General features: G+C 44.7%; 1 protein-coding gene across 3 annotated transcripts in view; it reads left to right on the top strand.

Annotated features, from left to right (window-relative positions):
* The window catches only part of dync1h1 (dynein, cytoplasmic 1, heavy chain 1), a 46,814-nt gene that overhangs the window by 13,068 nt on the left and 7,906 nt on the right, over positions 1-25,840 (top strand). Inside the window, exons 14-62 of one of the 3 annotated variants that reach the window (XM_088648123.1) lie at positions 152-262; positions 353-472; positions 998-1,237; positions 1,474-1,629; positions 1,769-1,882; positions 2,017-2,127; positions 2,379-2,588; positions 2,901-3,047; positions 3,279-3,445; positions 3,646-3,819; positions 3,975-4,140; positions 4,443-4,631; positions 5,118-5,318; positions 5,610-5,892; positions 6,123-6,223; positions 6,498-6,657; positions 6,951-7,194; positions 7,538-7,721; positions 8,307-8,519; positions 8,950-9,188; positions 9,537-9,693; positions 10,253-10,480; positions 11,091-11,321; positions 11,894-12,034; positions 12,485-12,718; positions 13,084-13,290; positions 13,768-13,889; positions 14,136-14,301; positions 14,645-14,808; positions 15,219-15,348; positions 15,526-15,659; positions 15,957-16,071; positions 16,423-16,584; positions 16,816-17,030; positions 17,322-17,526; positions 17,848-18,021; positions 18,324-18,443; positions 18,901-19,021; positions 19,718-19,913; positions 21,126-21,243; positions 21,630-21,845; positions 22,119-22,331; positions 22,583-22,710; positions 23,370-23,523; positions 23,811-23,957; positions 24,337-24,487; positions 24,599-24,852; positions 25,062-25,196; positions 25,423-25,517. In XM_088648123.1, the coding sequence (XP_088504249.1) occupies positions 152-262; positions 353-472; positions 998-1,237; positions 1,474-1,629; positions 1,769-1,882; positions 2,017-2,127; positions 2,379-2,588; positions 2,901-3,047; positions 3,279-3,445; positions 3,646-3,819; positions 3,975-4,140; positions 4,443-4,631; positions 5,118-5,318; positions 5,610-5,892; positions 6,123-6,223; positions 6,498-6,657; positions 6,951-7,194; positions 7,538-7,721; positions 8,307-8,519; positions 8,950-9,188; positions 9,537-9,693; positions 10,253-10,480; positions 11,091-11,321; positions 11,894-12,034; positions 12,485-12,718; positions 13,084-13,290; positions 13,768-13,889; positions 14,136-14,301; positions 14,645-14,808; positions 15,219-15,348; positions 15,526-15,659; positions 15,957-16,071; positions 16,423-16,584; positions 16,816-17,030; positions 17,322-17,526; positions 17,848-18,021; positions 18,324-18,443; positions 18,901-19,021; positions 19,718-19,913; positions 21,126-21,243; positions 21,630-21,845; positions 22,119-22,331; positions 22,583-22,710; positions 23,370-23,523; positions 23,811-23,957; positions 24,337-24,487; positions 24,599-24,852; positions 25,062-25,196; positions 25,423-25,517 (8,363 nt within the window). Of the gene's footprint in view, positions 1-151; positions 263-352; positions 473-997; positions 1,238-1,473; positions 1,630-1,768; positions 1,883-2,016; positions 2,128-2,378; positions 2,589-2,900; positions 3,048-3,278; positions 3,446-3,645; positions 3,820-3,974; positions 4,141-4,442; positions 4,632-5,117; positions 5,319-5,609; positions 5,893-6,122; positions 6,224-6,497; positions 6,658-6,947; positions 7,195-7,537; positions 7,722-8,306; positions 8,520-8,949; positions 9,189-9,536; positions 9,694-10,252; positions 10,481-11,090; positions 11,322-11,893; positions 12,035-12,484; positions 12,719-13,083; positions 13,291-13,767; positions 13,890-14,135; positions 14,302-14,644; positions 14,809-15,218; positions 15,349-15,525; positions 15,660-15,956; positions 16,072-16,422; positions 16,585-16,815; positions 17,031-17,321; positions 17,527-17,847; positions 18,022-18,323; positions 18,444-18,900; positions 19,022-19,717; positions 19,914-20,373; positions 20,570-21,125; positions 21,244-21,629; positions 21,846-22,118; positions 22,332-22,582; positions 22,711-23,369; positions 23,524-23,810; positions 23,958-24,336; positions 24,488-24,598; positions 24,853-25,061; positions 25,197-25,422; positions 25,518-25,840 lie in introns of all 3 variants that reach the window. The other 2 variants (XM_088648121.1, XM_088648120.1) reach the window with 2 other exon arrangements.

The raw sequence follows: 25,840 nt of genomic DNA, 5'->3' as shown, positions 1-25,840 counted from the left end.
AATAGTTCAGTTTGGCACCTTTTTTTTGCACCTCCAAATCATAGCTCAGTTTTTGACTCCAGTGCACTACTGCTGTTCTGTTCCCGTCACATCCTGTCAGAACAGATGAGACTGTTTCATTTTTTGTTCTTTTTTCCCTCTCGAAATACAGGTCCAGTCGAAGGTGAACTTGAAATATGATTCTTGGCACAAAGAAGTTCTGAGCAAATTTGGGCAGATGCTTGGACAGAACATGCAGGATTTCCACTCTCAGATCTCCAAGGTAGGCGTAAATGGCACGTGCCTCATCATAATGAAGTATCAGTGGGCAGCTTCCTAGCATCTACCTCACTCACTTGTTTTGTTCTCACAGTCCCGCCAAGAGCTGGAGCAGCACTCCGTGGACACAGCCAGCACCTCCGATGCCGTCACCTTTATCACTTATGTGCAGTCCCTGAAACGCAAGATCAAGCAGTTTGAGAAGCAAGTCGATGTAAGGGAGGCCACTATAAACTGAATTAGCTTTCTTTCCTTGTATAAAAAAAAAACTAGTAGCATAGCTGTGCCTAAATGTGTAGCTCTTGTATTGTTTCCCTGTGAACACTAGATACCAATTCTGAGCATTAGGTTTAATAATTTTTTTTATTGGTCGACATGATGGTGGGGCAGTTAGCACTGATGCCTCCCAGGCCTTGGGTCCTAGCTTTACTTCCAAACTGGTGTCCCTGTTCTGTTTTGGTTTGCATATTTTCCCTGTTAGTGTTTTTTTGCCAGGTGTTCCAGTTTGTAATTATCTTCCAAAGACATACGGGTGTCTCTAAAGTGTCTTGTGTGTGTATGCATTGTGTGGGTTGTGGTGTACCATCTAGGGTGTAATCCCACATTTACTGCCTGTGCTCCTGGGCTAGACTCCAGGTTGACATGACCCTTACCTTAGGATTAGAAGGATTTCGGCTGGATGGGTTAAGACTTCAACTCGTTGTCTGTAACCTCCTCCACTTCCTCCTTCCTGCGTCAGCTTTACCGCAATGGCCAGCGTCTACTGGAGAAGCAGCGGTTCCAGTTCCCTCCATCCTGGCTGTACATCGACAACATCGAGGGAGAGTGGGGGGCGTTCAGCGACATCATGAAGCGCAAGGACACGGCCATCCAGCAACAGGTGGCCAACCTGCAGATGAAGATTGTGCAGGAGGACCGCGCCGTGGAGAGCCGCACCACCGACCTGCTCACGGACTGGGAGAAGACCAAGCCGGTCGCTGTGAGTCTTCTCACCCGCCTCCCCTCTCCTGGGGCGAACATTTCAAGGACTTAAGTCTTTAATATGAAGTATGAGACCCTTAGTTTCTTAAAAAAGCTTTTTTGCTTAGTGGTGTACTCTTTCAAAGGTTTTTAACTGGAAAGTCAGTCTCAAACATCTGATCGTAGTGGGACAATATGCACCCTGTGCAGCATATGTGCAGCTCTGTTCAATGGCGTTTTGCTCATCACCTGTAGGGAAACCTTAGACCAGAGGAAGCTCTCCAGGCCCTGACCATCTACGAGGGCAAGTTTGGACGCCTGAAGGACGACCGAGAGAAATGTGCCAAAGCCAAGGAAGCCCTGGAGCTAACCGACACTGGGCTGCTGAGCGGGAGCGAGGAGCGCGTGCAGGTACACAGTAGCTCTGCTGTCTCACACGGTGCACACAGTCCTGTTTGCACTCATCAGACCCCCTTTCACTTGTCCCTGTTTTTTTCCACTCAGAGGAATGTCTGATGCACATCTGTCTCTTTACTTGTTTCTGGTGCAGGTGGCTCTGGAGGAACTGCAAGACCTGAAGGGAGTGTGGTCAGAGCTGTCTAAGGTGTGGGAGCAGATTGACCAGATGAAGGAGCAGCCCTGGGTTTCTGTGCAGCCACGCAAGGTACTGCTTTACCCTGTTGCTAAAATTAAATGCACTGTTGAATTTAGTGTATAGCTGGTCTAATTTTTAAAACCCACTGTGCTAGTTTTGGTGTCTGACCTAATCATTTTTTTTATTCTTGATTCTTTCTGTAGCTGCGTCAAAGCTTGGATGGTCTCCTGAACCAGCTGAAGAACTTCCCAGCTCGTCTCCGGCAGTATGCCTCCTATGAGTATGTGCAGAGACTGCTCAAGGGCTACATGAAGGTGAGTCTCATTCTTTGAAGGAAATTTCAAAGCTTCAGCTTTGAAAGAAATTTTAAATATTAAATTGCAGTCTTCTGTAAAAGCATAAACTCTCTAAAGAGTCTTAAAATTGTGTCTTTAATCCAAAAGTAACAATGATTTAATTTGAGATTTCTTAAGGCTGTGCATTGCAAGGAGGTGTATATAATTATCCATATGTCCCTGAATTGACTCATAAGGGGCTTAAATTATCTCTGCATTGTGGCTTGTAGATAAACATGCTGGTGATCGAACTGAAATCGGAGGCACTGAAGGACCGGCACTGGAAGCAGCTGATGAAGAGGCTCCATGTGAACTGGGTGCTGTCAGAGTTAACGCTGGGCCAGATCTGGGATGTTGACTTGCAGAAGAATGAGGCTATCGTCAAAGATGTTCTGCTGGTTGCACAGGGAGAGATGGCCCTCGAGGAGTTCCTCAAGCAGGTCGGTTATGTAGCAACATAACGTGGAAGCAACATTCGTGCACGAAAAGCCATCACTGCTCTCTTAAAGTCTTTTTAATACACAAGTGAAGTTGACTCTGTTTAAAATCCTTCCCAGACATGAGGTGCTACCAAAGTGTTTTTCAGACTCATTTTTTAACATTAAAAAATGCATTAGATACAAGCTCAACAGTTATGACTAGAACAGAGTAATAAGATTCTTACCACCCAAGAAGAGATACTTTTTCTTTCCTTTTCTGGGTCCATTTTTGCTGAAGATTTGCTTATAGACCTTTTGACTCTTTGCTTGTAGATTCGGGAGGTGTGGAACACCTACGAGCTAGACTTGGTCAACTACCAGAACAAGTGCCGGCTGATCCGTGGATGGGACGACCTTTTCAACAAAGTCAAGGAACACATCAACAGCGTCTCCGCTATGAAGCTCTCTCCATACTACAAGGTATATCCTCCCCCATGCCTTCCAGCAGTTGCAAATCTCCTTATGTCGTGGTGTATGTCTTTTTCCCTCTGTCTTTGTTAAATGCTGTATGTTTTATGGTTGGATAGGGTTAGTCTTAGAGCTTGCAAGAGAATTTTGCTGCATGGCATACCGAAGGGAAGACCAGCGGAGCTGCTTTGTTCAGTCTCTTCTTTGTACCCGCTGTTAACGGAATTGTCCCATGTGCTGCAGGTGTTTGAGGAGGATGCACTGAGCTGGGAGGACAAGCTGAACAGAATAATGGCGCTGTTTGATGTATGGATAGATGTGCAGCGCCGCTGGGTCTATCTGGAGGGCATCTTCACCGGCAGTGCTGACATCAAGCACCTGCTGCCAGTCGAGACTCAGAGATTCCAGAGGTGGGTAAGGATAGGGAATGGGCAGGAGTTTCCGTTGTGGTCTGCGATAAAAAGTACCGAGCTGCAAAAACAGACTTCAAGAACATTGTCTGTCAAACCATTCTTTATACAGCAACTATTTAAATGATTAAAGTTGCGTGCAAACCGCTTTTGACTTAGTAAAATATTTCTACACTTTTCCCCCCCCCAATGTCACACAGCATCAGCACCGAGTTCCTGGCCTTGATGAAGAAAGTGACAAAGTCCCCACTGGTGATGGATGTCCTGAACATCCAGGGTGTGCAGAGGTCTCTGGAGAGGCTGGCAGACCTGCTGGGAAAGATCCAGAAAGCCCTGGGAGAATACTTGGAGAGGGAGCGCTCATCCTTCCCACGGTATTTGATTGCCACCATACCCATTTCATCCACTGCGGCAGCGGGAAGCCCTTGTAAAGCCGTCAGTGAAGCCCCTGTGCAGGATAGCCATGCAGAAGCTGTCTTAGGGCCCTTGATTTCTCTTTAAAGTAATTTTTTATCCATGTCTTATATAGGTTCTACTTTGTGGGTGATGAAGACTTGCTGGAAATTATTGGTAACAGCAAAAATGTAGCCAAACTGCAGAAACACTTCAAGAAGATGTTTGCGGGCGTTTCCAGCATCATTCTGAACGAGGACAACACCGAAGTGCTGGGCATCTCCTCCCGAGAAGGAGAGGAGGTAGGAGACCGACATGGGGTGGAGGGTGTGGAACGGCAGAGTGTTTCAAGATTGAATTGCTTCCTTATTGTGGCACTGCCTTGTATCTTTTTACTTAAGATCTCCAGATTGGCTTCGACCTTTAGTAAGGTCCTTTTTTTTGTTGCTCTACTGCCAGGGTTTTAGTGCACAGTTTTCCAAATGTATAAAGATGGAACCCAACACCGATTTAAAGATGACACTGCTCTGGTGGGGGAGTGGGCAAAGTCTCTCTTATGCATCATGTGGTAATCAATACTGATATGTCTACTTTCATCTCCCAGATTATTTACAAGACCCCAGTGTCAATCACAGAGCACCCAAAGATCAATGAGTGGCTGACTTTGGTTGAGAAAGAGATGAGGGTGACCTTGGCCAAGCTGCTTGCAGAGTCCGTCACTGAAGTCGGAGTGTTTAACAAGGGTACAGCCATTGACCTGGCCACTTACATCAACTGGATCGACAGATACCAAGTATGTGTGCTTTTAGATTGCCTTTAGAGCCTACAATACGTACTCTTACTCGAACAGACTACTTCATTGTTTGTATAATCTGAGTTACTCAAGAACTTGTGAGTTTATGGGAGCTTTGTAGATACAGCTTAGACTGAAAATAAAACTAAGCTGAAAATTACGATACTAATCATTTACAGAGATGACATTTTGATCAAGTACCAAAAGTAATTTATAAGCTGTTTAAATGATGTCCGTTATGATCTGTGGAAACTTTGCTGTCATTTTAGTGATGGGTATCGTTATTGTACTGATGTGCCCACAGTCTGTTTTTCCTATATCAGAGCTTCAAATTCATACTGGTAGATCGCGCTGGACTGGCAAATGAAAAAGTAGATCTTATATTATAAAAGGTTGGGCACCCCTGCTATAGAACATTGCTTTCAGATCATGGAGCAGATATGTGTAGATGTGCACTGACTAAATCCTGTCACTCCCTGTTTCTAGGCCCAGCTTGTGGTTCTGTCAGCTCAGATTGCCTGGTCTGAAAATGTGGAGAATGCCCTCAACACCATTGCTAGTGCCAGTGGAGGAGACATGTCTCCCATGCAGGCGGTGCTGTCTAACGTGGAGGCCACTCTCAATGTGCTGGCCGACACTGTGCTGATGGAGCAGCCGCCACTACGCAGGAAGAAACTGGAGCACCTGGTGAGTGACCTGGAGACTCTGCAGGATGGACGAGGGAGGGGTCAAAACTGAGCATCGTGCTCTTAGCATATAGAAGAGTGATATTCACATATACTGTAGTTACAAAGGCTGTTTTGCATATCCTGATGGATTATTATAGTTATCATAGACTGGCAGCATTCACGTTATTCACGTTGTTATAGACTAAATTAAGAAAATTACGATTCATTTTGGTGCTGCAGATCTGGTCTGCAACCAGTGAACAGGCCCATCTTGGAAATGTAGACTTCATTCCTTTTTTTTCCTGAACAGATTACGGAGCTTGTGCACCAGAGGGACGTCACCAGAACTCTTATGAAGAACAAGATTGACAACCCCAAGTCCTTTGAGTGGCTCTGCCAGATGCGTTTCTACTTCGACCCCAAGCAGACAGATGTGCTGCAGCAGCTCTCTATCCAGATGGCCAATGCCAAGTTTAACTATGGCTTTGAGTACCTGGGTGTCCAGGACAAGCTGGTGCAAACACCCCTAACTGACCGCTGCTACCTGACCATGACACAGGCTCTGGAGGCTCGGCTTGGTGGATCTCCCTTCGGTCAGTAGATAGCCTTTCACTTCTGGAGATATAGAGATTAATTGCCACAGTACTTATCGCATGGCTCTTAAGCTCCCTTTTTGAGAGACCAGGTCTCATCTGCTTTTTGTTCCAGTCTGCGTAGTCAATAACATTATTAACTTTATTCTTTTCTTAGTCTTAATGCAAGTTTTATTGAGGTCTTTAACACTTTATTTTTGTGTTAATAACGTTTTTTTGCACTGTTGTAGGTCCGGCTGGGACAGGGAAAACGGAGTCTGTGAAGGCTCTTGGTCACCAGCTGGGACGCTTTGTGCTGGTATTCAACTGTGATGAGACTTTTGATTTCCAGGTATGTGTAAATGGTCACTTGGGCTCCTGTTTTCACCTTCCTGTATTTCAATCTTGGATTCTTTGATTATCTTTTTTATAAGTTCTCTCTGTAAGACACTCAAAATACTTCAAACCAAGTTGCTATTAATTGTTTAGGTCCAGGAAATTAGAAACCCTCCCAGCTTGCAAGATGAGCTCATCTATTCGGATTCAGTAATGACTTGTAGCAGTTGTCTTGTGTGGATGCCTGATGGCTGCTGGCTGGCAGTGACCTGTGGCTTCCTGTTCTGCAGGCAATGGGCCGAATCTTCGTGGGGCTATGCCAAGTGGGCGCCTGGGGCTGCTTCGATGAGTTCAACCGACTGGAGGAGAGGATGCTGTCGGCTGTCTCGCAGCAGGTCCAGTTCATCCAGGTTGCCCTGAGAGAACACAACAATCCCAACCGCGACCGTGGTACGTATGCTCTCCTAATACTGTGTTTTCTCTACCTACAGAATTGCCCATTTAAATACAGGAGCTCTGTCAGGCAGAAACTGTCTTGTGCTGTTAAAGGTTGCATTCCTTCATTACAGATTCATATTTTCTTTAAAGCAATGCAAAGGAAGCAAGCACCTAGAACATTTCTCAAATAACATTTTGACGTGTTTCAGCATTTAGTTTATTTTTTTAGTTTCATCATTTTCACATTTAACAAAACCCGTGAGTAGTGTGTATGGTAATTTGAGTGTAATTTAAATCTCTAGCAGGCAGTCAGACCATCACCTGTGAGCTGCTGAACAAGCAAGTGAAAGTGAGCCCAGACATGGCCATCTTCATCACCATGAACCCAGGCTACGCCGGTCGCTCTAACCTGCCAGATAACCTCAAGAAGCTCTTCCGCAGCCTGGCCATGACCAAGCCTGACCGCCAGCTGATTGCCCAGGTCATGCTTTACTCCCAGGGCTTCCGTACTGCTGAGATCCTGGCCAAGAAGATCGTCCCCTTTTTCAAGTACGTCTCCTATTTTAGAATGTGGGCATGTTGTTTGTACATGTGGGAATCTTTGATTTGGTATTAAGTGGCTTTAGTTGCCCATTTCCTTCACAGTCATAGTTTCATGTGTTTGAAAATTGTTCCTTGAGGAAATTTGCTCCAGTGATGCGCAGGAGGAGACCTTAATTTATAGGCAGTAGGAGTGAGGTTTTATGACTTTTCTGAGACATCTCTTGCCATGAGCCAACAGCTCACCCTGTTCAACATCAAACAGTGGCTCCTCTGGGGCTGCTTCTAGCTTCTATCATTTGAACCAGCCTGTCCATTCAGAATTACACCCATGCTCTGTGTTTGTGCGCAGGCTGTGTGATGAGCAGCTGTCCTCCCAGAGTCACTATGACTTTGGCCTGCGTGCCCTGAAGAGTGTGCTGGTGAGTGCCGGAAATGTGAAGAGAGAGCACATCCAGAAGATCAAGAGAGAGAAGAGAGAGCGTGGAGAGGATGTGGATGAGGGAGAAATCGCAGAGAATCTACCTGAGCAAGAGGTAATGTGCCTGTAGAATCATTGACATTGGACAGAAGTACTAAATTAACACTGCTTGGCAGTTTATAAAAAAGGAAGATGTACCCGTTTGATTTTTTTACACATTTATTTCAGACCAATATAAAACAGTATTTTAACTAATCATTTGCTGCTTTTATCAAAAACTGGTTCTAACCTTAAAGAGGAACATAAAGAAATTTATGCTCTTTACAAAACTTCAAAAATGGTGGTATAACCTTAAGATCGGCAATGAGTTGAGTACACACATTAACGTGATCCTTAACTCCTTTCCAAATGTGGAAAACTTCGGGATTTAAACATCACAAGGTGGGGACCAAATGATATGTTGTGAAGCCCTGATTCTGTATTCTTAGGATTTACTTTTATAATTTGATTTATCAGATAATCCTTGAAAATTATGGTTTAAGAACTTAACATCGAGAAGGTAGATCACCATTTATTGTTTTTACAGGTGTCCTGTTATTGCTTTTAGAGATGGTCTTGACTCTTTTACAAGTATTTTGTTGAACCGATATTGGGCATCGTTCTCCTCTGCTCACTCTTTTTTAATGCGACCTCCCCTCAGATCTTGATCCAGAGTGTGTGTGAGACCATGGTACCCAAGCTGGTGGCAGAGGACATCCCACTCCTGTTCAGCCTGCTGTCAGATGTGTTCCCAGGGGTGCAGTACCACCGCGGAGAGATGACCGCCCTGCGCGAGGAGCTCAAGAAAGTCTGCGCAGAGATGTACCTCACCTATGGAGGAGGAGAAGACGTGGGAGGCATGTGGGTGGAAAAGGTACAGTCCTCTCCTATGGACAGTAGTGTATGCCTTGGAGAGCCAGCTGGCTCCTTCCTCCCTGTAATGAATTGTGCATATAAAACATGTGCACCCTGCACAGCAAAAATGGAAAATTCTCATTTGAATGCTGAAAGATCAGTAAATTTATAAAATACATAAGACCCTTTGATTCATTGTCATGCGTTTAAGGATAATTGAGGCTGGACAGTTAAGTCGATACTGCAGGTATCATTTGGCTTCTAATGATTGAAATGTTAAAAGAAACCATAAGCCATCACTCTTGTTATAAGCTGTAAAATAGAAAATGATCTGCAAGGTATTAAGCAGTCGATATTGATTATTGTTAAAGAAGTGGAAATAGAATTGATATGACTTTGCAGCTCCTTCAAATGGCCTAGTTCATGGTATGGGATTGTTCTGTCTGCAGGTGCTGCAGCTGTACCAGATCACGCAGATTAACCACGGGCTGATGATGGTGGGCCCCTCTGGTAGTGGGAAGTCCATGGCCTGGAGAGTGCTGCTCAAAGCCTTGGAGAGACTGGAGGGGGTTGAGGGAGTGGCTCATATCATTGATCCAAAGGCTATCAGCAAAGACCACCTGTACGGGACACTGGACCCCAACACCCGAGAGTGGACTGATGGCTTGTTCACACATGTGCTTAGGAAGTAAGCTGAGCTGCTCTTTTGTGTCGAACTGTGGCTATTTGGCGGGGAATAGAGGTTTACAGTATAATATGTTAGGTCTTACTCCTTGATATTAGAGAGCTAAAATTATTTTTAAGGACTCTTCAGCTTTTTAGGGATCTAAAATCATGTATATATGATTAGGTATAAAATCATATGCATTCAACTTAAGGTCTACAGTTGCCATTTTACATTGTGACCAACCTGCAATTTAGATGCAGCAGTCATACAGACATAAATGAAAGTGGGCAGCATGTTAGAATGTTATTTGTTCTTTGATAAAGAGTTGGTTTGAGCCCTTTTATTGAGAGCATGTTTGCTTTTGTCCAGGATTATTGACAACGTGAGAGGTGAGCTACAGAAGCGCCAGTGGATCATCTTCGATGGTGATGTGGACCCTGAGTGGGTGGAGAACTTGAACTCGGTGCTGGACGATAACAAGCTGCTTACCCTGCCCAATGGAGAACGTCTCAGTCTTCCACCTAATGTAGGTGCCTTTCTAAAAGAGAAACGCTGCCAAACACATGTTCAGGATGTTAAACAGACCAGTGCTTTGAAATCTGCTTTGTTGTCAGAGAAACAGATAATTTTCTGATTCGGTAAACAAAAAATATTAGAAAAGAAATAGTATTCTTAAGGAATATTTTTAAATGTTTATAGAGATAGTGGCTCACTTCATCTGATCCATTAAAGAACGGGACCAGTTGCCATATGCTATAATCTATAATAATGGGATTTTCCTTTCACGTTGTGAAAGGAAAATTAGCTGAATATAGCAGTTCTTATAAGTGGAAACCATTTTAAAAAGTTTTGCAAATAATACTCGATTAGAAAAGTGCACCAAACTAGGTCAAGTTAATCCATCTCCATACAAAGGTTTTCTGTATGCAGTATAATAATAATAATTGCTTACACTTATATAGCGCTTTTCTGGACACTCCACTCAAAGCGTTTTACAGGTAATGGGGACTCCCCTCCACCACCACCAATGTGCAGCCCCACCTGGATGATATAATGGAACGGTTTCCTGTCTTTGTCTGCCTCAGGTGCGCATCATGTTTGAGGTGCAGGACCTGAAGTATGCCACACTGGCCACAGTGTCGCGCTGTGGTATGGTATGGTTCAGTGAGGACGTCCTCAGTACCGACATGATCTTCAACAACTTCCTGGCACGGCTGCGCAGCATCCCGCTGGATGAGGGAGAAGACGAGGCACAGCGCATGCGCAAGGGCGTGGAGGATGAAGGCGAGGAGACTGCCTCCCCCATGCTGCAGGTACCCGTGCTTTCTCATGTGCCTTCGCAGCAGCACAGCTCTGCACCCCTGATCTGCTTCTCGAGCGCTTGGTTTGTCCATACAGCAGCGCCGCTGCTTTTGACTCCTTTCGGAATTGGGGAAACCATCGAGAATTGCTTTTTCTTCTCTGCGAAATAACCAGTTACTCCTCTTGTAATCTGCCTGACTTCTGTCAGAAATCTGTGGTTTCTCTTCTTGGTAAGAGAATTCTTGATTAATCATAGGTATTGGAATACCAAAATGTTGTTTACCATTGAAATAGGTCAAGTTATAATCATACAGTTCTTTAAATTGGGGCGGTGGCTCTGTGGCTAAGGATCAGCTCCTGTGGCTGGAAGGTTGCTGGTTCGTATCCCGCAGCTGGCAGAGGAATCCCAGTCTGTTGGGCCCCTGAGCAAGGCCCTTAACCCCAACTGCTCCAGGGGCGCTCTATAAATGGCTGACCCAGCTCTCTGACCCCAAGCTTCTCTCCCTGTCTGCGTGTCTCATGGAAAGCAAGGGGTATGCGAAAGACGAGTTTCTAATACAATAAATTTTATATGGCCAATAAAGTGATCTTACCTTATATTGTCTACTCTCTGAAATGCAGATCCAGAGAGACGCTGCCACCATCCTTCAGCCATACTTCACCTCCACGGGGCTCGTGATCAAGGCGCTGGAGCATGCCTCCAAGATGGAGCACATCATGGACTTCACCCGGCTGCGCTGCCTGGGGTCCCTGTTCTCCATGCTGCACCAGGCCTGCCGCAATGTGGCACTGTACAATAACAACCACCCTGACTTCCCCATGCAGATTGACCAGCTCGAGCGCTACATCCAGGTTAGTGCTGCTCTCCACACATTTGTAGAACACGCAGCATTCTAGAATGCAGGGAAGGTGATTGCCAAGCCACAAAAACAGGTGGGGGGACATTCTGACAGTGGCATAAAATGAAAAAAATATAATAAAAAACACCTCCCCATCTGCTGAATCCTCAATTTGCAATGTTTCGTTGGGCTAAAGATTCAAGGTCCCTAGAGAGGTTAAAAATGTGTTTAAAAGGGCCTTAATCCTGTACTTCTTAGAAGTACTGAGTGCAAGTTTTTATGGTATTTTGTATGTTCATACCAGGTATTTGTATCACAATCAGTTTGATTTTAGGTGTATGATCTGTTCTTTTGTTTGCTGATGACTTGTGTTGTGTATTTTAATTGTATTATTTGTAATGGGGTGGGGGGGAACTGAAGACAATTTTCCACTTTTAGTGGAGAGTAAAGTTAATCTAATCTAAACAGGCCATACCGAGGAAGCTACCTGCGTGTTCAACAGTTGATCAGTCTGTTTTAATGCAGTGCCCCTGCTTCTTCTTATCTTGCTTTCCATTTGTATTCTTTCCCTTCCCCCGCTGGCAGAGGTACCTTGTGTACGCCATCCTGTGGTCATTCTCTGGAGACGGCAGGCTGAAGATGAGAGCCGAGCTGGGCGAATACATCCGCCGCATCACCACCATCCCCTTGCCTTCTGCTCCCAACGTGCCCATCATCGATTACGAGGTGGGCGTCCCTCCCTTTTCTGCCGTCCGGTTTTATACACTGTGCACCTTCGTCCAGATGGTAGAATTGCAGCTAGCTCCATTTTTTTGGTCCATTTAAACATCTGACGAGTAGTGGATGAAGTTGTGCTTCAGCACTGTTTTCCAGTCCTGTTTAGACCTTTAGTGTTTTTGTTTCACATGCTTCTAATTTGATGTGTAGACAAAATGATTGTTAATGTTAACATTTTCACAACAACCAATTCAAGCACTTTTTCTGAGGCCCTGAATATCCCTGTCTGACTTGGAGTTGTCCATCTTCGTTATTCTTGGCCTGGTGTGTTTTTGATCACACAGGACAGAATTCTAACAATTAACTCTTCCATGTCATTAGCTGGAAGTCCCTCTACCTTGCGGATGAGGTTTGGCCACCCTGGATTTAACACTCCCGCCTCTCCCCTCTGTTGCGTAGGTGTCCATCACAGGAGAGTGGCAGTCCTGGCAAGGCAAGGTGCCCCAGATTGAAGTGGAGACCCACAAGGTGGCAGCTCCAGATGTGGTGGTGCCCACGCTGGACACTGTCCGCCACGAGGCGCTGCTCTACACCTGGCTGGCTGAACACAAGCCCTTGGTCCTGTGTGGCCCACCCGGCTCCGGCAAAACCATGACCCTCTTCAGCGCTCTCCGCGCCCTGCCAGACATGGAGGTGAGGCTGGGGCCTGGGTGGACATTTACGGTCGGTAGGTCTCGTCACCACCTCTGTATGGGACGTGGTTAATCACCGTTTCCGGTGTTTAGGAGTCGTCGTCCTCCTGGAATGACGGAGACTCCAGTAAGCCATTTCATTCAAGCTGTTGCAACTGAAACCTGTTCCTTAATATTTGGAGAATTACAAAAAGCACTGCGTACAGAATTCAAGTAATTGTGAGGAGTTCTTGAATACAGCTCCTGATGTGATTCACAAAGATGAAGATGTTTTTACTATTGCTCTTATAATGGTAAGGTGCTCCTTGGTGAGAAAAGTGTAATGTCAGAAGAGTTTTGTAAATCCTATCGCTGCCATCTGTGCAGGTGGTGGGCCTGAACTTCTCCAGTGCCACCACCCCGGAGCTGCTGCTGAAGACCTTCGATCACTACTGCGAGTACCGGCGCACACCCAGCGGGGTGGTGCTGGCCCCCGTGCAGCTCGGCAAGTGGCTGGTCCTGTTCTGCGATGAAATCAACCTGCCGGACATGGACAAGTACGGCACACAGAGAGTCATCTCCTTCATCAGACAGGTACACTCGAGCTAGGGACACCACCGACAGCGCTCCGCTCCCTCTGCAGAGGGTACCCAGGAAACACAGAGTTCTGAAGCACATAGTCTTAACATCTGCAGTGTCTTTCAACCATGCTTACTATATAGGACATTATGTGACTGTATAGGGGTAGAGTTGGTTATATGCTCACTTGGCTATTCATGACAGAATAATGGAATTTGTTACATGCAAATTTGGTTATTCACAGTGGATCCCTGTACCAAACCCTCGTGATTGTTGAGACCCCTACTTTGTGTCTTTTTGAAGACCAGCAAGCCCTTATATTTGTTGGATTGGTGAAATAAGTAGTCTTCATCACTTAAATGTGTTGATTAGTTTTAATCTTTGCCAAGAACATAGTAGGAAGCCGAAGATAATTTAAGCGGTAGGAACATACTTCGATTTGTGTGCAAGATCGCCACCCTTGGTTAATATTTCCTGGCTTTTCCTTTTCAGATGGTGGAACATGGCGGGTTCTACCGCACCTCGGACCAAACCTGGGTGAAGCTGGAGAGGATCCAGTTTGTCGGGGCCTGTAACCCCCCCACAGATCCCGGCAGGAAGCCTCTAACACACAGGTACCCTTACAGTGCACCCTCTAATAAACCAATGAAACTGTTAGTGCTGCAAGATTGAACTTTCCTGCTACTTTTTGCAGTTCAGAGAAACTCCTTGCAGATAGTCCTGTAATGGTCAACAAATGCATTTTGATAGAGGGGGAATTAAGTGGCTTTCTTGGCCACTTAGGTGTAATACACATTTTGTTTGTGGGGCCAATGTAGCTAGTGTATGTGGAAGTAATCGCTTCTGTGGGTTGTCCCCAGATTCCTGCGTCATGTCCCAGTGGTATATGTGGACTATCCCGGCCCGGCTTCGCTCACCCAGATCTACGGCACATTTAACCGCGCCATGCTGAGACTCATCCCCTCCCTGAGGACGTATGCAGAGCCGCTCACTGCAGCCATGGTGGAGTTCTACACGATGTCACAGGTGAGCCCTTCAGCTGCATGGTTTGTCCACATGTTCCAGACCTCTCACTGCTGCCGTCACATGGCAAGCACATCACTGTTCCTCCGAGATAGCTCTCATGTGGAAAAAGCTTCAGGATCTCAATCAACAATGTCACATTGCTTTCGGATTGCAGAAGGGTGCTTGAACAAGATTAGTTGTTTTTTTTAAGAGCGCAACATGAATGTCATGCTCTCTGTTACAAGAAATATAAACCTCAGAACTTCGAGTTCTCTATGGGAAAGCTGCAGGAGCAGTATTTCTAATTTGTGAATTGAGTGCTCATTGTGCATCTTCTGAAACCTGTTCTTGCGGTTTGTTCCAGGAGCGCTTCACACAAGACACCCAGCCCCACTACATCTACTCCCCTCGAGAGATGACGCGGTGGGTGAGGGGCATCTTTGAGGCCCTGAGGCCCCTGGAGACATTGGCAGTGGAGGGCCTGATCCGCATCTGGGCTCACGAAGCACTGCGCCTCTTCCAGGACAGGTGGGTACTGCTGTTTCTTCGGGGTTCCTCATGGGAATTACAAGTAGATTCCTAATATAAGCAGGGACTGCTGCCTGAAAAACTGTGATGTACTGGAAGACATGTATGGTGCACTTCGTAATACCTACCAAGCAAAACGCAAAGTGTTGGGAATCCAGTTTTTGAAGACTTTAGGAATGTTATACTATTGTAAAATTTAAATACTGCAATCAAGTGTTCAAAATGCTTTACTAATCATTTAAAAAATTCTGAGGTTGCTTTGGATATTAGTTATGCTGTTGTCAAAATCTGAACCAACATGATTGTTTTGACTATACTTTAAGTTGATGTATGTTTTTTTTTCAGAATTTATAAACATTGCGTAAAGAAATAGGTTATCTGTTAGCCGAGTAATCTGTTTTGTTCTTTAGGCTTGTTGAAGATGAAGAGAGACGTTGGACAGATGAAAACATAGACACAGTGGCTCTGAAACACTTCCCCAACATTGACCGAGAGAAAGCCTTGAACAGGCCCATCCTCTACAGCAACTGGCTGTCTAAGGTACTCTCAGCTAAGTTTTGTAGTTTTGTTTTTTAGAGAACTTTGATGAAGGCATACTTTTGCTATAGCAGATTGAGGGGGAAAGGAGGGATGGTCTTTGGCTCTCAACTGTGACTTATCTAAATATTTAAGTCAAACTGCAATATATATGCATTTATCATGATTTTTCTTCGTTAGGACTATGTCCCAGTGGATCAAGAAGAACTGAGAGACTATGTCAAAGCCCGTCTGAAAGTGTTCTATGAAGAGGAGCTGGATGTACCCCTGGTGCTGTTCAATGAAGTCCTCGATCACGTCCTCAGAATTGACCGGTAGGTGAAAAATGTTATCTGCACTTAACCTTTAGCGAAATGGTAGTGTTTTCTTGAATCCTGCAGCTTTGCCTATGCGCCCAAAAGAAACCTGGGATACATTGTGTTCTTTTAAATCTAGTCTGAAAGCCTTTTTTTGGGGGGGTAAACGTTCTTGGAGAAGCCTGTCTTCTGTGTTTGCGGTTTGCAGATATTTAATTCATTGTAATGTTTGTTACATCTTGTTAGGCCATTTTGCTTTTAAAGGTGCTATTTAGAAGTTTACCTTTATTCTAAAAATGTTTCCATATTTCCCAGAATTTTCCGCCAGCCTCAAGGTCACCTCCTGCTCATCGGAGTCAGCGGAGCAGGGAAGACCACCCTGTCCCGCTTCGTGGCCTGGATGAACGGCCTCAGTGTCTATCAGATCAAGGTGAGGGGTCACTGTTTGTCAGGCCACTCCGATGGGTGATGAAGCTATGAGATTTTGTCCTGCTCTCATTTGAGCTCTCCTTTATTTAAATTTGCACTACTTTTAAAGAGTGCACTCCTGAAGAAGGCTCCACGGCCTTTCCATCTTTTCAGAATGGAATAAACCTATTACTTGCTACTTTTAAAGATATGTGATCATATCTTTAACCAGTTCCTGTTTTTTTATTTATTATTATTTTTTATGTTTGTTGTTCATTTTTTCCAGGTATGAAACTTATTAGAAGTTATATTAATGCTTGCGAATGTGTTCGGAGTGCACTGTACCGGGCTTTAACACCATGTGTTTGTGCAGGTTCACAGGAAGTACACAGGTGAGGACTTTGATGAGGACTTGAGGACAGTACTTAGGCGCTCTGGCTGTAAGAACGAGAAGATCGCTTTCATTATGGATGAGTCCAACGTGCTGGACTCCGGATTCCTAGAGCGTATGAACACTCTGCTGGCGAACGGAGAGGTCAGTGAGAGCTGTATTTTTGTTGTTGTAAAGAATTGAAGAATAATCTCCAGTTTCAGCTGCTGTGAAGTCTCTGTTCTATTTCGCAAAAACAGTATTAATATTATTATCATATTAGTTTTGCACGTTAATCAGGAGCTGTGGGGCTTCGATAGATCACAATGTCTCTTTTATCAAAGGATAAAAGTTTTTCATAGCTGCGCCTCGCTGTGTGATTCCCGTGTGGTGCAGGTGCCAGGTCTGTTTGAAGGAGATGAGTATGCCACGTTGATGACGCAGTGCAAGGAAGGGGCACAGAAGGAAGGGCTGATGCTGGACTCTCACGAGGAGCTGTACAAATGGTTCACCAGCCAGGTCATCAGGAACCTGCATGTGGTGTTCACCATGAACCCTTCCTCTGAGGGACTGAAGGACCGTGCCGCCACCTCCCCTGCCCTCTTCAACAGGTCAGCTCTGCCAACCACTGCGAGACACTGGCAGAGCCAGGCAAATGGAGGGTTTTAATGCGATCTTGAATGTATCATTGCTTTTCTTTACACAGCACAGGATCAACACATCACATAAAACTTCAATAGATTATTTTTAATGAAATCAGAATAAACCTGAAAACCTTGTAAGGAATGTAAAAACCGAGGGGGGGGGGGAGAAACTTACTGTAAAATTAATATTAGGTTCATTTTAGGTCTTATTTTATATAAGAGTACTTTCCCTCAGATCTGACTATTAATTTGTCTTAGGTGTGTGCTGAACTGGTTTGGAGACTGGTCTACAGAAGCCTTGTACCAGGTGGGCAAAGAGTTCACCAGCAAAATGGACCTGGAGAAGCCCAACTATGTTGTGCCAGACTACATGCCCATTGTGTACGACAAGCTACCCCAGCCACCCACTCACAGAGAGGCCATTGTCAACAGCTGCGTGTTTGTGCATCAGACTCTGCACCAGGTCAGTTTCGACTTGATGTTCACTGTTACCTTTTTGGAAAGGAATAAGAGCTGCAAGACAGTGGCTGAGAGTATGAATGTATTAAAGGCATTCATATTAGGAGTCAATACAGAGAGGTATTTTAAGGACAGCCAAAATGGTTTCATGACCTGTTTTATAAGGTGTGAAATAACATCATTACTTGACCAAAAACATGACTCATAATTTTCGGTTCAGAATTGGTTTGTTCTAGAAAGCCAGTGATAAGAACAGGTGCTAAGTTTTGTTGAACTGACAGCAGATGTGGCTAACCTGTTGTCTCTTCTCTCTGCTAACGTTCAGGCCAATAACCGCCTGGCAAAGCGTGGCGGGCGCACCATGGCCATCACCCCTCGCCACTACCTGGACTTCATCAATCACTACGCTAACCTGTTCAACGAGAAGCGCAGCGAGTTGGAAGAGCAGCAGATGCACCTGAACGTTGGGCTGCGAAAGATCAAAGAGACTGTGGACCAGGTAATGTCACAATGCAATGAGGAACCCTTCTTATTCTTGAACCTCGCATATGACATCGGTAATACTGGCAAGAAATGGGAGTAGGAAACAAAATGTAAATTGTTGAGTACTAGCATGTTCTGATGTCTAGGGGAATTCAAGCTTAATTTAGCAGATTGCTGCATGTCAAGCTAAATTTGTTTTGTCGGCAGACGGATTATATACAAGTTGTACAGCCATGGGAAGGAAATTCTAGCAAACGGTTTCTCAGTCCGGCTGAGTACATCGCAATGAGTTATGGCATTTTTGTCCTGACGCTGCAGGTGGAGGAACTCCGAAGGGATCTGAGGATTAAAAGCCAGGAGCTGGAGGTAAAGAATGCTGCTGCCAATGACAAGCTGAAGAAGATGGTGAAAGACCAGCAGGAGGCAGAGAAGAAAAAGGTAAGGCTGAAACACAGCCCATACCTTTAATCCACACTGTGAACAAAGCAGAACAACAACTTAAAAAAAGTTGAGCGAATAATGTCACGGATTTTATTACACAATTTTTTTTATCTTTCCTTTATTAACTAAATAAAATGTATAACTAACTTATTTAAATATATAGATTTATGCAGTTTTGTAACTGGGCGAAACATCCAGAGACATTTTTAAAAACTCATTGGTGATGTTAGTCAGTATCCTGGTTTCTCTGAAGCAACATCAGGATGAGATCTACCCGGTTGGATAGATGGGCCAAGTAGCCTCTCGTTTGCAGTGGTTCTTATGACTGATTGCACATCTGATTTCTTAGTAGGCTTCAACGATTTAGGTTTGGAGACATTGAGCTGTGATGTGCTCTGTAGTGTCTGTAATACAATCTAGGTAATTTAGGACCTTTGTGTGCTGTGATTTGTAGGTTATGAGTCAGGAAATTCAAGAGGCTGTTTACAAGCAGCAGGAAGTCATTAAAGACAAGCAGATGAGGGTGAAGGAGGACTTGGACAAAGTGGAGCCTGCTGTGATAGAAGCTCAGAACGGTAAGACTGCCAAGCTGGAGAACTATTTGTATACAGATTTTGGCACCGATCTTTGAATTATCAACTTGCTTCCTGCAGAAGGGGAACCACTCTCTTAGGGTCCTTGTTTATCATCTTTTGCATTTGTCATCTTTAAATGAAGACAATATGATGGAGCATATGATGGTCAAAGTGCTTTATAAGTGATGTCCTTTATTTTACCAGAACAATAGAACTGTAATGCATTCTAAAAAAATCCAAGTTTTGAGAAATGTGTATTATTCTCTGTGAGCTCCATTTGTTTTGAACTACAGTTTGACTTTTTGCTGTTCAGCACCGTATCTTCGCATTTCCAGGACTGCATAATTATTTTTCAGAATTAATGTTCATTCCAGTCCTTCTGCTTAGCACTGGGTCACTTGAGACTTGGGAGTTTACCCTGTGTAGTTTTTCTATGACAAAGACTTGGGCTGTTATTGACTCCTGCAACTAAGCAACTGTTGTCCTCTGACCCGGAGCAGCAGTAGTTTTGTTTCTGGGGGTTTTATGTGACTCTCACTTCTTGAATTTTTCACCTGAGTACATATGTTCTAATCTGTTTACTGATTTTTCACTTTCTTCCTCCTGCTCCTGGTTTCTGACTTGACCTTTTCAATGCTGTCTTTTCTTGCGCGTCTTCTCCTCTGCACTGTGGCACCCCCTGGTGGCTGATGTTAGCTGTAAAATCCATTAAGAAGCAGCACCTGGTGGAGGTGAGGTCTATGGCCAACCCGCCCGGCGCTGTCAAGCTGGCTCTGGAGTCCATCTGCCTGCTCCTGGGAGAGAGCACCACAGACTGGAAACAGATCCGCTCCATCATAATGAGGGAGAACTTCATCCCCACCATTGTTAACTTTTCTGCCGATGAGATCAGGTGAATTAGAGTGGGTGAAAGCAGCTGCCCCAAGGTGTTAGAAGAGAAACTTCAACGATGGCCAGCGGATTTACTGAGTATTATGTGACTATTTTATCCCTTCGCAGTAATGGAAAGGAAAAAATGGTCTTTATCAACAACATGAGTGACATCTCTTTACAATACTTTAATGTGGGGATAGCTAATCGGATTTGATTCAGTGGCGGCTTTACTCTTATACTTAACCATTGATGCCTTAAACCTACATTTGTCGTATATGTGATAAGTGCAATTCCAAAACAAGTTTTAATGAGGTTCTAAGAAAAGAAACTGAATCTCAGACACATCGACCAACTGAATCCTGCAGGCTGTGAATTGAAGTTTCTCTCTCTCTCGCTCTCCAAAGTGGTGGCTGCACTCCCCCTCCTCTCCTGCATGTTGTTAAATCACCATCCCATTTCTCTTCCCCCCCATTCCCTAGCTGTGAGCTCTATTAAGAAGCAGCATCTTGTTGAAGTGCGTGCCATGGCCAACCCACCTGCTGCTGTAAAGCTGGCTTTAGAGTCAATCTGTCTCCTGCTGGGAGAGGAGACTAGTGACTGGAAAAAGATCAGACAAGTTATTATCAGAGATAATTTCATCACCAGCATAGTCAACTTTGTTTCAGAAGACATGAGGTATTGTTTTGTTCCCTTCATTTGTTTGTCAGACACCACAGAGTCTTTTTAACATTGCTTTGCTATTAATTGGCTGTTGCATGGCATTGATGTTTGCATGGTCACCGGAGGTGTTTTAAAACACTGCATTTTGATAATTCGTCGGGAAACCTTACAGTTCCGAACTAAGAGAGCTGCACTTGCAGTGAGTGCATCAGTAAAGTAGTTTGTTGAAGGGAAATTTTAAGGGTTTGTTTCCACTGCCTAGACACACATTTAGTGTGGTGGTAGAGAGGGTAATGTAATCCAGGCTACTCTTGAGTACCTGCAGTATAGGGCTTCATGGTACCAGGACAGATGATATGCTTTTTTTTAAAAATGTGTTCCTTCCCTTTTTTTATTACCTGTTTCTTAGCAGCGATTGTCATTAGTTTGACAATTGTGGGTAAGTGCATTAAGATGTTCAGACGCGATTCCTCACCTGGTCCATATGTAAGTTTTCTTTAAGAAGTATAAAAACTAATTTCAAGTTTCAAGTTTTTTTTTTTTTGGTTCTCTTTTTGTGCTATTCAAACAGTGATTCAATCCGTGAAAAGATGAAGAAGAATTATATGTCCAACCCCAGCTACAACTACGAGTTGGTCAACAGGGCCTCTCTGGCCTGCGGGCCTATGGTGAAGTGGGCTATAGCTCAGGTGAGGACCTTGTCTTGACCTGTTTCCTCATCTAATAAGTCTTCTTCAAATACCTAATGTGTGGGTCTGAACTCTAAGACAGTGAGAATAGAGGGCTGTGAGAATAGATGCTCCCATTGCTCATTGTATAGTGCTGAGGGTCCTCTGGGTTTGTAGAAGTGCAGTCAGTACGGCTTTGTGTTGCTTTTTGATGTGCCCGTTTTCTAGATTGAGAGGACACTGGACCAGACAAGCGGCACAGGTCTTTCTGGGAACCACACGGCCTGTAAAAACCAAGCTGTTTTAGGATTTGTCAGCTGAAGTAAAATTTTCTCCCCATAATGAAGATTGTAAAAAGCAAATGTTTAAATTATTAGGCAGTGAGCATCTGTTTCTCTGGTCTCCAGCTTAACTATGCTGACATGCTGAAGCGTGTGGAGCCCCTGCGCAATGAGCTGCAGAAGCTGGAGGATGATGCCAAGGACAACAAGTCGAAGGCCGAGGAGGTGGAGCAGATGATCCACGACCTGGAGTCCAGCATCGCGCGCTACAAGGAGGAGTACGCTGTGCTCATCTCGGAGGCACAGGCCATCAAAGCTGACCTGGCTGCCGTCGAGGCCAAGGTGCCGTGGAGATCTTGAGCTTGCTCCATTTGAATTATCCTTTACAAGCTAAAGAAATTTTCATTTTCTGCTCAACTAAACACATTTTAACACTTGATCTTTCAATAGCCTGTAAAGGTTTCCACACATTAATGTTGCATTAAGCATGGTCAGCTTTTGCCAACTCTACTGGCAGCATTCAGAGACTAGTTATTTCGCTTTGCGGTCAAATTGAAAGGGTTAAGCAGTAGTTTTCCATGCTAGTAGTAATGTGCTTCCCTCGCTCCTGCACAGGTGAACCGCAGCACAGCCTTACTGAAGAGTTTGTCCGCTGAGCGAGACCGCTGGGAAAAGACGAGCGAGACCTTCAAGAACCAGATGTCGACCATTGCAGGAGACTGCCTGCTGTCTGCTGCCTTCATTGCTTATGCTGGCTACTTTGACCAGCAGATGCGCCAGAATCTCTTCACCACCTGGTCACACCACCTGCAGCAGGCTAACATCCAGGTACCTCAATCTATCAGACACTACAGACACAGGGCCCGCTTCAGGTTTTACAGAGCCAAAATCAAGTTTGAAGCTGAATTGTAGTGCTTTTAAAATATCTGGTTCTATGTTCATTTCATTTAAAACCTGAAGAAACTCATAGTTCCATAGATTTTATTAAAAGCTTTTCCTGTATTCCACAGTTGCATGTACATTTTGTTGTTCTAGTCATTTTCCAGCTTTTAATCATTTGAACTTTTTTTGCTTTTTAGTTCCGCACAGACATTGCTAGGACCGAGTACTTGTCTAATGCTGATGAGCGCCTGCGCTGGCAAGCCAACTCGCTGCCTGCTGACGACCTCTGCACGGAGAACGCAATCATGCTCAAGAGATTCAACAGGTCTGTTCACATCTCGGGTGAATACAGATTATCAGTTTCCAGGCTCTTAGATGAGTGGTGTATTGTATGATAGGTAGAAAGCTCCGCTGGTCTTATTTAACCTGTTTTTGTGGGGGAAAGAAACAAGACAGTCCCTTGTTGACTCAATGTGCAGTAGCTCACAATTTGCTTTATGAATTAATGCCTGATTGAGACGTGTTGAATGGCTCGCCAAGTGTAGGTTGAGCTCTATAGAGTGGCCATCACAAGATCCAGTTAGGTAAATGTGACTCTGTCACTATCGGACTGCCACTAGGAGTCCCCAGGCACTAGTGCACAACCGTCCAAGTGTTTCCAAGGGTAGGGTGAGATTAGTCCTCCAGGCTTGTTGCCTCACAGGTGCTTGTAATACTGTTAGTTTAACTCCTGGTGTGGAGGTGTGTTGCCTGTAATGTATTAAAGAAATAGTTCAAAGATGGGTAGATTGAAGTAGTTTGCCTGCACTTTTTTGTTCTCTCCCGTGCTCATCACAGCATGCCAAAATAAAAAAAACCCACAAAATCAACAGTTCCATATTGGGTGGGTATAATTAAAATATTTGGCTTTTCTAGATTTACTATAAAACTCTTGTAAGCAAAAATTCATCTGTAAGTCATTGCACCTTGCATTCTGCCATCTAGGTACCCTCTGATCATAGACCCATCAGGACAGGCCACAGAGTTCATCATGAACGAGTACAAGGACCGCAAGATCACTAGGACCAGTTTCCTGGACGATGCCTTCAGGAAGAACCTAGAGAGCGCGCTGCGATTCGGCAACCCCCTTCTGGTGCAGGTGAGAAGGCCCTTCTGTGGCACCAAAAGAATAGTGAGGAGTATGTGTAGCCCAGGTTTATTGTAGATGACACTGCAAGAGGAATCACTGAGCACTATAATAATCGGTCTTCAGTGTGACTGTGGATAGGGATACTAAAAGCTAGATTTATAGAACAAAGTATAAGGATGTAAGTTATGTATGTCTCAACAGATATTCATTCCCTTTTCTTCCCTGTATGACATTTAAACAAGTGATTTCAGCCCTCCTTGCCATTAGTTGTGGAACTGTGTTTGGTTTCCTGGCAGGATGTGGAGAGCTATGACCCCATTCTGAACCCAGTGCTAAACCGGGAGGTGCGCCGGACTGGAGGCCGAGTCCTCATCACCCTGGGAGACCAGGACATTGACCTGTCCCCATCCTTCGTCATCTTCCTCTCCACCCGAGACCCAACGGTAAGGCATACATTCTTTCAACACTGTATGAAAGAGTTCATTATGTGATTTCCTATTTATTGGCCCTTCTTAATTTGACTGTGTAATGAGTCATTTCTGAGAAAGTGGTTATGATGAGTTATCTACTGTACTGTAGATTTGGATATTGCATGGGAGTAGAAAACGTCTGTCATGCAGCTTTTCTTGCACATTTATCACAATTTTGCAGTTTTTCTTTAAATTGATCATTGCAATGCGATGTGTTTTGGCATTGGTTTTGTCCGAATACATTTTACTGACCGAGTAGGACATGCACATAGTTGCATTGCAACATGTGGCTGCCTGTATGTTTTGAAGCCATTCCAGCACTGACACGGGCTTGTTTCTCTCTGGTCTCCAGGTGGAGTTCCCCCCAGACCTGTGCTCTCGTGTGACCTTCGTGAACTTCACAGTGACGCGCAGCAGCTTGCAGAGCCAGTGCCTGAACGAGGTGCTGAAGGCTGAGCGGCCCGATGTGGACGAGAAGCGCTCCGATCTCCTCAAGCTGCAGGGTGGGTCATGCGATGAGAAATTTTAAAGTGTTCTTCCCCGGATCGGGGAAGCTGGGTTGTGGCCAGGGTCTGACTAGTCTGCTCATGTCCTCCCCTTGCGCTGCATCTCAGGCGAGTTCCAGCTGCGTCTGCGACAGCTTGAGAAGTCCCTGCTGCAGGCCTTGAACGAGGTGAAAGGGCGCATCCTGGACGACGACACCATCATCACCACGCTGGAAAACCTGAAGAAGGAAGCGGCGGAGGTGACGCGCAAAGTGGAGGAGACGGACATCGTCATGCAGGAAGTGGAGACGGTGTCCCAGCAGTACCTCTCTCTCTCCACTGCCTGTAGCAGCATCTACTTCACCATGGAGGCTCTCAACCAGGTGGGACAGCAGGCTGACACTGGAGGTACCTCTGGGGTCAGAACTGTGGGATGCGTATAAACTTTATATAATTTTCAAATTATGTGCACTGTTGAGTAACTAGGTCAAACATAATGACGCTGTGCAAGTCAGAATACAAACACTAGTGCAGATTCTACCGTTTCTTCATTGGAGCTTAAGGTGTGACTGCAGTGGTTTCCTTGTTCCAGATCCACTTCCTGTACCAGTACTCCTTGCACCTCTTCCTGGATATCTACCATACTGTGCTGTATGAGAACCCCAACCTGAAGAGTGTGACTGACCACACGCAACGCCTGTCCCTCATCACCAAGGACCTCTTCCAGGTACAGACCTGCATGTAGCACTCTCTTACATTGCTGCCTGGTGTATATAGCTGTCAAGTCTTACATTGCTGCCTGGTGTATATAGCTATCAAGTCTTACATTGCTGCCTGTTTATAGCAGTCAAGTACTTATTCTAATATCGTAGAAGTCCTAATATTGCTGTATGAAAATGCACAGGGAGTCCAAGTTCTGTTGGAGCCCCTCATACTTTTGTTTCCTTCCACAGATTGCTTTCAACAGAGTGGCAAGAGGTATGCTGCACCAAGATCACATCACATTTGCCATGCTTCTGGCCAGGATCAATCTCAAAGGCATGACCAGGTAAAGAAAACTTTGTTCTTAAGCAACTCGAGGAATACCTTAGCCATCTAGGCCTGTAACAGTGAAGAGTATGTTTTGGTGACTCCTATAAATTTACAAAAAATGTTTACCTACACTGATTAATTGCATGGTATGAGTTTAGTTTAGAAGAAGTATCTATTTTTCTTTTTTCCTCTCTTCCTAAAACCTCTTTCCTTACTTGTTGAAGAAGAATATAAACTAATCATGTTGCCTTATCCAAAATCTCAGAGGCCACAAGACTGAATTACTTCTCTGCATCTCATATTTTAATTGAATTGAAGATGCAAGGCTGATGTTCCTGA

The sequence above is a fragment of the Lepisosteus platostomus genome, chromosome 10 (genome assembly GCF_059453375.1).
Source record: "Lepisosteus platostomus isolate fLepPlt1 chromosome 10, fLepPlt1.hap1, whole genome shotgun sequence".
Lineage (NCBI taxonomy): Eukaryota > Metazoa > Chordata > Actinopteri > Semionotiformes > Lepisosteidae > Lepisosteus > Lepisosteus platostomus.
This window is presented reverse-complemented; position numbering and strand designations above follow the sequence as displayed.